This window comes from Parambassis ranga, chromosome 3 (assembly GCF_900634625.1).
Source record: "Parambassis ranga chromosome 3, fParRan2.1, whole genome shotgun sequence".
Lineage (NCBI taxonomy): Eukaryota > Metazoa > Chordata > Actinopteri > Ambassidae > Parambassis > Parambassis ranga.
In genome coordinates this window covers 11,579,526-11,592,290 of record NC_041024.1, presented here as the reverse complement: position 1 = coordinate 11,592,290, position 12,765 = coordinate 11,579,526, and the positions used below count along the sequence as shown (strand labels likewise).

At 38.6% G+C, this 12,765-nt stretch overlaps 1 protein-coding gene across 1 annotated transcript; it reads left to right on the top strand.

Moving 5' to 3' along the window:
• The first annotated feature begins 2,112 nt into the window (after window positions 1-2,112).
• stk33 (serine/threonine kinase 33) lies at window positions 2,113-11,782 on the top strand. The gene is made up of 14 exons (XM_028402257.1): window positions 2,113-2,172; window positions 5,845-5,964; window positions 6,474-6,587; window positions 6,674-6,778; window positions 6,886-7,024; window positions 7,725-7,807; window positions 9,506-9,593; window positions 9,992-10,067; window positions 10,145-10,257; window positions 10,370-10,455; window positions 10,532-10,604; window positions 10,710-10,834; window positions 11,223-11,324; window positions 11,561-11,782. The coding sequence occupies exons 2-14, from the start codon at window positions 5,845-5,847 to the stop codon at window positions 11,780-11,782; spliced, it is 1,446 nt and encodes a 481-aa protein (XP_028258058.1). The 5' UTR covers window positions 2,113-2,172.
• The last annotated feature ends 983 nt before the right edge of the window (window positions 11,783-12,765 follow it).

The window sequence follows — 12,765 nt, the reverse complement described above, 5'->3', positions numbered from 1 at the left end:
CAACCTTTCACACTTGTCGCATATTAAAACAATATTTGACAATATCTACCTATGAGTGGAAGCAGCAGATGAATCATGGAGGAGCACTGTGGACTGGACAGATGGATTCATGGTGGTGTACAGCATCAGTGACCAAATGTCCTTCCTTCATGCCAAAGGTGTCCTGCAGCAGATCAAAGAGGAGTTGTGAAAGAAAGCAGTATAGGATAAGTGACCACAGTAATGAACTCAGCTGAGGAATGTACATTTATGAACTAATGAGTCTCATTCCTAAAGGTGTGCAGGCCTACTTTAATGAGGATCAGTGTTTTTATGCTGTGAGTGGACTACAGTGTATCATAGCATGGAATACAGTTTTATATAATGTCTCTCTTTGTGTTGATCAGAATGTCTCTCTCTCTGTGCATCACAAACATCACAATGTTTGTTGAACAGGACAACTTGTTTTTGTATGTAAATAAAGCAGCTTTCTAGACAGGAGACTTACAGCTATCCAACCTCTTTACAATCTCTTTATAAAGCTTATCCATCACATGATTGTGTTAGCACTGTGCTTCAGATGATATGTTGACTCCAAGACCATGGACAAATTCATCAATATAAATGTCTTTGGTAAAAGGAGGAAGTCACTTATTGTAACAAACAGTTTAATAGGATGCTCAAGGTATAGTGTCACTGATGATATGTAATAGCATTTTAAATGTAATGGCAAAAATGCAATTTATACGATACACAATGTGTGTCGAGACCATGAAAAGACAGCAATAAATACAGAATCTAGTCTTAGGTTCTGTCATTTGCCCCCTTTGTGATTTATTTTTTGTATGTTTGTCACACCCAAATGTTTCAGATCAAACAGATTTAAATATTAGACAAACATTCAATTTTTCACACAGGGTCATATAAGTTTGAATTTTTTGCCCCTTAATAATAAACACCTTCATTTAAAATTTATTTTTGTCTCATATTTAAATTTTTTAATCTGAAACATTTAAGTATGAAAAACATACAAAAAAGAAAAATAAATCAGGAAGGGGGCAAACACTTTTTCACACCACTGTATGTGTAGTTAAATGTCAATGCTTACACAGCTGTGCAAATAATTATTATTTTTACCTTTTTTCTGATGACTGTGGTGTGCCTAGCCCCACCAAAATAATACATTTTTTGAGAAAGTCCACAGGCATTACAATTATTTTATAATAATTTATAATAATTTTGCAATGTACAGCTGAATCAAAATGAACAACATTATATCTTATGGTAGACAGTATGGGGAGTCTGCACCTTGTGGACCTACTAGCCAGCTTTTGTGTTCGCTCTGCAGAGCCACTTGAAATATGGGTGCAGTTTAAATGCCACACCAAGATTAAAGTTCAAGCAGCTCCTCCCAAAAAGGTTAAAGATTTACAGAAGACCCCGTCCACTGATTACTTAAAAGTGCAAAAAAGAATCATTCCAACCTGAAGTTAAAGTCAGTTAAAGCTGTTGCCTCACACAGTGGGAAAGAAGCAGCATTAAAAAACTGGATCATTTAAAAAGGTACACAGTGCCATTTAGTTTTGCACAACAAGAAATGATCATCAAATGTTCCTGTTTATTTTAAATATTATATACGTTTTACTATTTTGAACTGTAAGCAGCAGCTGCTCAGATAAACTACTGTTTGACCACCAGATGGCGACAAAGGACCAAGAAGAAACCACGGTGCCGTTGTGGGGCAAAAAACGTTTTTCATTTGGTGACACAGGAGAGCGCCATTGTTCTTGTGGTAGCTTGAAATTCGATGACTTTCCTGTTGTTGTCGTGTTTATGTTAAAGCGTGGTCTCCTTGTAGTATAGTGCCGCGCATTGATATACGCGACATGCATTAGGTGTGAAGCGTGGAGCGTTGGTTGTTGCTATAGTAACTGGATGTTTGCTTGTAATAAAGGCATGAACTCCGACTGGAGAAGCTGCCTCCCGATCTTCATTTATGGACTCCACAGCAAGATAGGAAAACATTACAATCCTAAACGTCTGATTGACACCTTAATCCCCGGAAGACGCACAGAGCTTCATTCATTCATTCAGTATTTTGTCCTTCTTCGGTTTCCATAGTGTCTCCAAAAAAAAAGTTTTAGCGTGCAGAGTAACCAGCTGAATGACAATGTTAAATAATCCCTCTAAGAGGTAAGAAACTTTGGTTTGAACTGTGTAACCGCTGCTGTCAGAGTGCTACATGCTACATTCGTACGTGCTTCACTTTAGTTTTAGTCTTTCTTGTTGCTATCTTTTTCGTTGCCATGACAACGCTTGCTGGAAACGCTAACTAGAGTAACTTTCCAGGCTTTCTGTGCTATTTGCTGTGTTGGCTTTGCTAATTTCTTGTAAAGTAATTGCATACTCAGCAAATGACCTACTGTATTATTCCTAATATCTCAGGCATCTTATTATACGTTAATTCGCTATCACTGTTTGCTAGCACTAGCACATATGGCTATCTAGCTAATTCAATAGCTTAATATGAAGGTAACAAAGAGTTCAAACGCCGTTAAAACTGTTATCAGCTTGCTTGTTGGAGATTGAATTATCAATACCCGACTGTGTGGACATGTGTGTACATATGTAGGCGGTTTTCTTGGGGTTGTCATTGAAGTAAATTTGATTTGTTCTTGTTTCTGCTACATTTTATAGTTGTGTGCCCTCTCCAGCTTCCTAAGGCTGAGCCCAGCAAGGGCAGAGATTAGCCTTAACCAGGATTAAACCAATAAGAAAATTTGAATTTGTGGGGCCTTATCTCCTAGCAACATGTGGAGGGCCCTGAGCAAATGGCAGAATTTGATCTTTTGCTTCCTTTTGGCAAAGCGTGTTTTCTTGCCAATAGACACTTATCAAACATGACCACTGAAGACAGCAGGGATTCTTGAACAAGCCTTTAAATGATTTGTTTACGGGAAAACCACATGCATTTCCTGTTTCCAATGTATGAATAAGTAACCTAAAGCAGCACTTCCTTTTTGTCTGCCCTGTAGTCCTGTAGTCAGCTGTCAGGTATAGTATATTTTTACAGCTCTTTAGTCAGTGTGTTGTATGCTTTAATGGCTTAATGTTGATGTGCTGGTGGTATATTACATTTTGACCACCAGCTCTGATAATCTCCCTGCAATAATATTAGGATTCACTCCATAGCTTAGTGAAGTAGATGGGATATTCGCATTCTAAACATGCAATTTCTTGCCTCATCAGGTAATGTAATTCCACGCTTCATTAGGACTGTGAAGTTTATCATTTGTCATCAAAGCCAAGCTGTCAATAAATGATTAAGTTTCAGATGACTAAAATGTAATATTGGGGCCCAAGAAAAACAGATAGTGTACATTTTAATTGCAGTTAGTAAGATTCAGTTAGTGTTTGCTTTTCAGGCTGTATTTCAGAAGCTCCTTGTTATACCTGGAGGCGATGTTACAGAGCCTGAGCATAATTTATTCTTATGTTTATGCAATTAAAGAAAGCAAACTTCTAAAGGCCTGAACAGTAATTGAAATGTGTTTTTATCTTGGATGGTCTGATTGGTTGTTTTTGTTGTTTTTTTTTTTTACTTTTTATTTGAAATATAGCTGCAGTTATTCTGCCTCAGTAAGGGATTCAAATAATGATGATTAACATTTTATTATTGACCATTGATTTTCACAATTAATTATTAAATATGCATCTAGGAATATAATTTTAAATTAGTTTTTACTGCAGAGTTTTTACACTGGGGTTAAGACGGATTAAATGTAAATTAAATGAAACACAACCAGGTTTAAACAGAACAATTACACATGATCTAAGTCATCCCCTGTATGTACCTACTTTCCTTTGTTCCAAAGTGACATTGATTTTGCATTCGTAGTTCTTGGACAATATCCGCCTAACATTTCCTGTCATTAGGCACGGCATACATTTATCCACTTCATTGTGTAAATAAGCAGAAATTGCTGTTTGACAGAATGATGGAAGGGTGAGGCAAGCATGGACTTGACCTGTGATGAACTGTCGGCTCTAATTACTTCCTGCTGAAACTAGAGAGGAGCCAGACTCATTGTAAAAGGTGGACTCCTGCGTCTCCTTGGAGTTAGTGTACTGATGTTTGCTCATCCTTTAGTGTGTCTGAGGCTGAACAAAGACCATTGTGTTTTTATTGTTTATTCGTACTGATGGATCCTATTTTGGTATTATTTGACCTTACATTAATAATTTCTTCTGTGGTCAATCATCCATAGAATAACATTCACTGACTTTGGTAGCACTCTACCTCTGACATGAAGGGGGATAGGCTGAGGGGGGATCAGTCCTTCACCATGGTTTTGGAAATATCTGTTATGACAGGTACCTAAACATAAAAATGTAGCAGTAATAGAAATAATTCTAGGTGCACAGGGGGTATGGAGGAACAATATTGTTGTTGGAATTCTTAAAGATATTTCAAACAATGGCTATGGAACATCCCCCTGTTTTGCAAGCCACTAATATGAACCTGAATGCTGTTTGGACGAGCTCCACTGGAGATTGGTAGAGTTCATAAGAACTCTTTCGATCTTATTGGTGAATATCATTGTTTTTTCTCTTAACAGATTCCTAGCTAGGAGAATCCCTGGGTGCAGTTTTGTTCTTTTTTCGTTGACTGTGGTTAGGTGTAAATTTCAAAAACAGTAACAAGCTGGTAGTTTCCCAAAATGACAAGTCTCAAGATTGCCCAGCAAGTCAAGACTGGAGTCTTTTAGTGACCCTTTTAAAGGTCAGTCTTCTCACCCCAACCTGACTTTGATATCCCATTTCCTTTGTATCTGAGATCTAGGCTGAAGGACTAGGCACCTCTCTCTGGGAGACACCGGAGGTGCACAAGACCCTACGTCAATCACCTCAAGTCCTCAGTGATACACTCATCACATGCCTCTGTCTTCCACAAATGAGCTGTGATTGAGGTGATTGGAATTTCCAGTGGCTGTCACAATCGTTTTGATTGGAAAATAGACAGGAGATAATGGGAGAGACAGGCCTGTTATGAGAGCCCTGTCACGGCTAAAATAATGCATCAGAGTGAGGAGGTTAAAGACACCGCTTCCTTGTTAATAATTAATTGCTGTGCGTGTGGTGGATTCACTTCATCGCTTCCAGTCATCACTTGATAATTGCTTTATATTTAATTTGGCTTTAGAGACTGTTTTTCAAGCTGGGTAAATTGTGCTTAAAGTGAATATGGGCTCAGACAGAGACAGCAGTTTGGTCATAAACCAGTAATAAAAGAGTGACAGGTTAGACCAGGAGAGGTAAACTTTCATTTTTATACACTACTTAAAGAGTAGATTTGAGAATGATCTTTACAATCAATGTCTGCAACAAAAAGGTGTCAGACTCTTGATTGAATACTATAGACTGGGCTCCAGTCTTTATAAAGCCTCAGCTTGTGTTTTTAGTTCTTAATGTTGAGATGGTCACATCTCATATGCTACCCCAGCTTTGCATTTTTAAGTGCTGAAAATACCACAGATTGTTCATTCTATCTGGTTGTATTCAAATAATCCATTTTAGTGTCTGCAGCTTTAAATGTTGGTGACATAGATACTATTGTTTAGCTGCAGACATTTGAACCAGCCAAGCTGTTGCTTTTGCCCTTATGATATCATATGAGATTACAAAGGGGAACAGCTTGAGAAAGTCTTGGTAGTCATGCGTTTTGTGGCTGTAGACACACTAAGGGTACAACATTACGTGAAAATATATTTTGCACAGGAAATAAATCCTTATATAAATCATTGGTCAGCTAAAGAAGTACAGTTATTCTTTAACAATTTTATTTTCCTCTTCTTCCCTCTGTAGATGACACAAGCAGATGCTAGCGGACTCGACTCAACTCAACCAGCGTCTGCATGTACCAGCAAAGACAAACTGGAGAGGAATATGACTGTTGTACGCTTGGACAGTGATGATGACCTCAGGGTATGGAGCGCTTCAATACACAGTTCTCTACTACAGTCCTGCTGGTGTTAGGATCACCATTGAAGAATTTACTATCAGTGGCCCCCTGAAGTAGGAGGAGAGGACAAGACTCCATTTTGCTGCTGTGGCCCCCCCTCCCTAACTGGGGAATTTGACTACTCCCTTTGCCAAATCCAAAGCAGCCAGTGCTCAGTCTTGCATGCACACAGATAATAATCAAGTTAATTAGACCTGAGATTGAACGAACTGCCGTAGCAACTTAATCATTTGTAACTTGATTAAAATACTATATTCTGCTGCTCCAGAGACCAGAAAGCTTCAAGTTTATTCAGAGCTTCAAATTAGGATGTACTTCAGAACTTAAGTTTGGAATTAAGATGTAATGTTAAAAAAAAAAAATCAACAGTAAAATGATCTCATGGGAGCTGTACTAACTGCTGTACTGACTGATAGCAGGCCAGTATAGATTACAAGTCAATCAATGTTTTCTTTCTTTTTCATCCCAACAGAATATTTATAACTTCGGAGGGAAATTAGGTCAAGGTAGCTTTGGAACTGTTTATGAAGCCATCCACATTGAGACAAAGACAAAATGGGCTATTAAAGAGATTTGCAGACCAGCGGTGAGTGTGTTTGGTGTTACCCTGGGAAGTCTGTATAATAATTATTGGAAAGAGAATGCAGCTTTAATTTGACTTTGTCACATCAGCCAGGAAGTTCAGAAGTTGAAATGCTGGACAATGAAATAGCCATTCTCCAACAAGTCAATCACCCTCACATAATATGTCTTCAGGAAGTCTACTGTACAACCAAGGTAAAGTGAGTGCAATGCATGGAACATATACTAATCTCCTGTAACTTCATGACTGCATAAATATTACTGATGAGCACACTAAGATGCATCTCTCTTCTTGTTTCTAGATGATGTATTTGGTTACTGAGCTCTGTGAGGGAGGTGAACTGAAGCAGTTGTTGGAGCAAAAAAAGTACTTTACAGAGGATGAGACGAGGAGTGTCATCCATAGTATAGCTGATGCTGTTGTTTACCTTCATAAAAGAGGTAATGTCATTTTCACCCGGTCATAGTGTTAAAATGCTTTAATTCCTATAGTGTGGAATACCTAGAATTAAGTCTCTCTGAAGCAGAGTTCATTTTAGTGAGGTGTGTTTCAGTTCATATATCATAATGACATACTGCCACAGTCATGATATGAGATGGCTTATTATATGTTTCACTTGGAAATCATGTTTCCCATTTTAATCTTAACATTTTTTGTTAGAGGTAATTTAGGACATGCTTGACAATGAGGCACTATTACATGTGGCTAATGATTAATTTACAACAAGCATCAGACCAGCACCAGTTAACAGGGTTTTTTGTGAAAAGTCCATCTGTGCTGTTTTCCCTCACATTGAGATTTCTTGCTTTGAATTTAGTAACGGTACACCCGAGGTGGAAAAGGTTTCTCATACTTCCTAACTAACTTTCTAACTCTAACCCTAACCCATCATGTAAATGATCAAACAAAAAATATAAAAATATGAGCCCAGTCTAAGCTTAGCTGCTTATTTAGGTTTGTGTTTATTAATCCCTGTGGGGACATTTGTCTTCTGCTTTACTAGCCTTAATTATTTAGGAGCACAGAACGGTCACAGAGCAGCATGTGAGCGTGTGTCTTACTTAAGTAAGACGTTAAGCATGCGGTAACATGTGGTATGAACACTGACTGACACTAAACGTTTCTTTCTACTTCTTACAGATATAGTGCACCGGGACTTGAAACTTGAAAACATTCTTTTGAAAAATTCTCTTGATGAAGATGATAAGATATTCAATATTAAGGTAAAACGCTGACACAAACTGTGAAGTTTTCCATCACTGCTTCCTTTGCCATTCTCTGCTACAGTAGTAGCCTCAGATAGTCAAGTCAAGTCAAGTTTATTTATAAAGCACATTTAAAAACAACTTTCGTTGACCAAGTGCTGTACACAGGAGTCAGTCATGTATTAATAAAATCAAAGTAAATAAATAAAAGTACAGTAAACAAGATAAAACATGCATAAAAAGTGATGAAAGCCAAGGTGAGCTGCATATTTAGTGTTAAAAGCCAAAGAAAACAAATGAGTTTTGAGTCTGCTTTTAAACTCTTCTACAGATTGAGCAGATCTAACTTGAAGAGGTAGATAGACCCACTGTCTCCTGTATAGTTAGTAAAGTTTTTGAATACCACCAATTATGATGGACTTCCTCTGGTGGTTCCTTTATAATACACTGTTGCAAAGAGGGACTGAACTGTGTCTTTAAACAAATTACCAGCTTAGCACAGCATGTTGCTTGCATTGTCGACAAGCCAGCCAAAGTAGATACCTAGTGTATGAACTAAAAAGGGGCTTGGCTGCAGTTTAGATGTCCCTGTCTCTTTTTGCTTTTCTCTCTATCTTGTACATTCATTTGTACACACTGTTGTTGAAGTAAAATCTTCTGGGTCCTTTCGTTCATCTTCCCCGGTTCTTTGATTAAGAAGAAGTGGACAATATCTGGTCTCAAAATTACAATTTATTCTAACAGTAAAGAAGCAAATTCTGAGTCACACAAAACAGAGGCCTCTGTGGTTGCCTGGCCTCACAGCCAGAGAACAATATGCCATTCTTGTAAACACCTTTTATCCTATCTTGAGATCCCATAAAATCATGTCCTTCCCTAACTCTGCACCAATGGGGTCAGCTCAACTGATATTTAGTTTACCTTATTTGGTAATGGGTAAACCTTAGAGTCAGGATAAAACAGAAAGAAATAGCAGGGGATCCCCTTTTGTCAGTCGTAAACCTAAGTTGAAGATAAGTTCTCCAGGAGAATGATCACTGTACCATACGAGTGACTTTATGACGCCCCATAAAAGCTTACACCTCTTCCCCCATGTAAGTTCACTTTAAGTCCTAACATCTCATAAGCTGTGGGTCAAATCTGAAAGTGACCAGGAAAACAAACTCACAGGAAGGGTGGGTCTTAAATGGGGTCATAGGGGATGAACACATTACTTCAATCAAGATCTAGATTTACAACCTTAGCTTGATATCAACCAGAGCTGTCTCCAAAGAGCAGACAACAGCTAACAAAGGAAATGAATTACAAAAGTCTATGAGAAGTAGGGAAATTACACACTTCTCAATACCTTCAGTATACCTGTCTTCCTTTGATCTTCTGTAAAACTTACTTAACACATAAGTACTAATAAAACACATTACAGTAATATGCATACAGAAATGAAAACTTCATGTTAGGGACACACCTCTAGATATGTGGACCCACACCACATAACAACATCATACAAAATAAAATCTTTCACCTAACAACACACACATTGTGTATTGATATTTTTTCCTTTGTATTTGTGCGATAACTTTCTGACCATGCTTGTTTACATAAACTGTATACAGCCATAGTTCTCTACCTTTGGTCCTGACAGAAGCACCTTTTGACAATGAACTTGGTGTAGATTCTGTCAGATCACCTTTTTCTCAAGTGTTATACTCCATCTAGGTGTCAGACTTTGGATTATCAGCAAAGACACATGACGTGTGGATTGGGAGCACAATGACGAAGACCTGTGGGACTCTTATCTATATGGGTATGACAACTGAATCTCCTACTGCATGCTAGTAGATGACCATCTGAGTTTGAATGAGCAGTGCTGAAGCAAGCCTTGTTGTCTTCCATGCACATGTTTATGCTTTACCACTAAGGGGGTAAAGGCAGTTCTCTATAATGACTGGATGCCTGCACAGTATCCTACAAGTAACACAACTGGCCAAACAGTATCTTAAATTATTGAGTTAGGTTTTAGAGTATTTTCAGGTTACACACAACATGATAGCTTTTACGGTGTTAAACAGCAACCTCCTGTAGAACCTGTGGCACATACACAGCCTCTTAAAGAGCAGCTCAGCAGTAGCTGTTAGTAAAACTGGTTTTATTTTATACTATCTTGCCACCAAACTTCTGTGTCTGACGTTGTATCATTTTCAGCACCTGAAGTGATGAGCAGTCGCAGTTACACCCAGCTATGTGACGTGTGGAGCATAGGAATCATAATGTATATGTTGTAAGTAGACACAGACTTCTTCTTAAACATATGCACACCAATGTGAATGAACTTGTCTAAGGTGTGTGTTCCTGCAGACTGTGTGGGGAACCTCCGTTTGTTTCTGAATCAAAGAAAGGTCTGTTTGAGAAGATCACAAAGGGAAAAATCAAATTTACTCAGCCCCCTTGGACAAGAGTCAGTGATGCAGGTGATCATCTTTTCTTAAAGAAATATAAAATAGCATTGTGCCAAAATGCTTGCTACTTATTTGACAGCTCAGATTGAAAGTCACTGATTGGCCTAGGTCTGTCTCTCAACAGCAAAAAACCTGTTGGCCTGCCTTCTGAAGGTGGACCCTGCTAACCGCATGTCTGCTCATCAGCTCCTGGAAAACCCCTGGATTACGGTAAGGAGCCGATTCTTCGCGCTGCATTCCTAAACTTTGCCGTAGGAGCTCTTGTATAGAGTGCTTTCTCCAACAGGGTGACACTGATGTGCCTGCTGTCCCGGTCAATGTGCTGGACATGATGCGCCACTACCGGGAACAGGAAGAAAGTAAACAAAAATTAACCTTCCAAAATATTTAAATAACAGCCTCCTGCAAGTGATAGAATAAAAAAGAACCAAAAAAGGAACAACAACAAAAGTGTCTCTCCCCAGGTGGGACTATTCAGGCCACAGAACAAGCGGCGGAAACAGAAACGGACAGCCACCACCAAAACTCACCTAAGCAAAGGCCTAAGAGAAACAACAACTTCTGCACTCCATCCACATCTTCCAATCTGGTACTGTATGTCTGTTTATCACAGCTCTATAACATTTAGAATGTAGCTGTCTGTTCTTCCTTCACAGCTCTGTAAGTGAGTGAGTGAGTTCTGTATTGTTATATGTTCTGTCTGCCGTAGCTTGACACATTGAAGTGTTTTTGCAAGAACGTAGGTTTACCACATCATCCATACCAATTCTTATACATGACTTATATATGATAATTAAAAACAATATTAATTACATTACTTTAAATCCTAATGTTCAAGAAACTGTTAAATAAACAAACAAAACGAAGCCAAATCTCCCTTAGAGTAAACTACCACTCTATAGGTCAGCCCTTATCTATTATGTATGGTCACTGAGTCCAGGTATAGATCTCTCATGTTTCCCTTTGGGTTATCATAGTGTCATGGAGTAAAGACTAAAGAGGGTGGTGGCAGCCCTAAACAGAACAAGTGCAACACATCCCTGGATAGTGACACCCAGGGACAACGGAGGACCACGCGGGTTTGTAAACCCCTTACTTCAGCTTGACCTTATTCTTTTGCAATTAAATCACAAATACTGTTCTACTATTGTACACTGATTACCTGATTCTTGCTGCTTTCATGTTGCCCTTTCAGTCACCACTAGATGGTGCCAGATTTGCCTGTTACTGAAGATATTGATAAAGGTTTTTTTTTTACATGAATGTCATAGCTAATTCTGTTATGTAAGATGAACTTGAATCTTATCCCTTGCAGTCTCATGCTGGTCCCTCCACACAAACCAATACAAAGCAGTGCAGGTCTCAGGACAAGAAGGACCTCAGCACAGGATGGAGACAGTCTTCTGACCTCAGTACAGCAGATGACCAGAAGCTTTCTACCTCCAGTAAAGTACAACTGATGCCCACAAACCAACACAATGGAAGTAAAACTAAAAAACGATCCGTGTTACATAGGAAAACATGCAAGAAAAACTAAACTGGTGGTGGATTCATGTTCTGTTAATATATAATGTTTTTGAATTTTTTTTTTTAATACTTCCCATCAGGGAAATTGCTTAAGGCTACCCAGCAAAGACCACATGCCAGTGAGTGCACTGGAGGCAATGCAGATGAAGTGCTTTGCCCAAGGACACACAACAATGACTAGGGAGGAGTTGGGATTGAACCACCAACCCTGCTCTACCACTGAGCCACTGCTGTGGTGTGGTTGATGTGGTTATTGTAGCAATATTATGAATGTACCGACTTTAAATGGCACAACCGTTTATGGGGATGAGTTAAGCTGTGACAGCGGTGTCAGATCCAGGTGTGGAAATAGTACAAGAAGCCCAAAAATCACTGCAGCTGTGCCAAACGAAAAAGCCTCAGTCTGAGGTGTTCTCACAGATGGGGCTAAACAAATGCTTACAATTGCAGGGCCAACAGTTAGAGAACACCAAGCACCATGAATACAGGCCAGGAAACACTGGTTTGTCAGATATTACGGATGCTTTTATCTTACAGCAACGACCCACTTATTTAGTTAAATGAAAAACAGCCACCTGGGAGATTTGTGCACATCTCATTCCTTAATTAAACTCATATTACTACTAGCATCAATGCTATCTCATTATTTATAAACACTGTTCATTTCTGCCTTTTATAATTTACATATTATTAGAACCTGTTACAGAGATAGTAGTAATCAAAAGCCCTTAAAATGTGCCAAGAGGTGAACACAGAACTTTATCTTATTTTATATTCAACAACAGAATATATGCATTATATATAATATATAATTATTACAGAGTAAATTCCAATTTAGCAAAGAGGAGATTTTGCTTTTTCGTCATTTTTACAACACTGAAGAGAGCAAACAGGGCTTTGCCTTTTTTCTCGTCTGACCTCTCAATTCTAAAATGTCCTATATGCAGTGACTGCACCCACTCAGTGTCAAAACAGAAAAACTGTCACACAGAC

Coding starts and splice junctions, on each gene's coding strand:
- stk33 (XM_028402257.1), top strand. CDS start 5,845: ATGACACAAGCAGATGCTAGCGGACTCGACTCAACTCAACCAGCGTCT. Junction 5,965..6,473: donor ACAGTGATGATGACCTCAGG/GTATGGAGCGCT, acceptor TCATCCCAACAG/AATATTTATAACTTCGGAGG. Junction 10,605..10,709: donor CTACCGGGAACAGGAAGAAA/GTAAACAAAAAT, acceptor GTCTCTCCCCAG/GTGGGACTATTCAGGCCACA.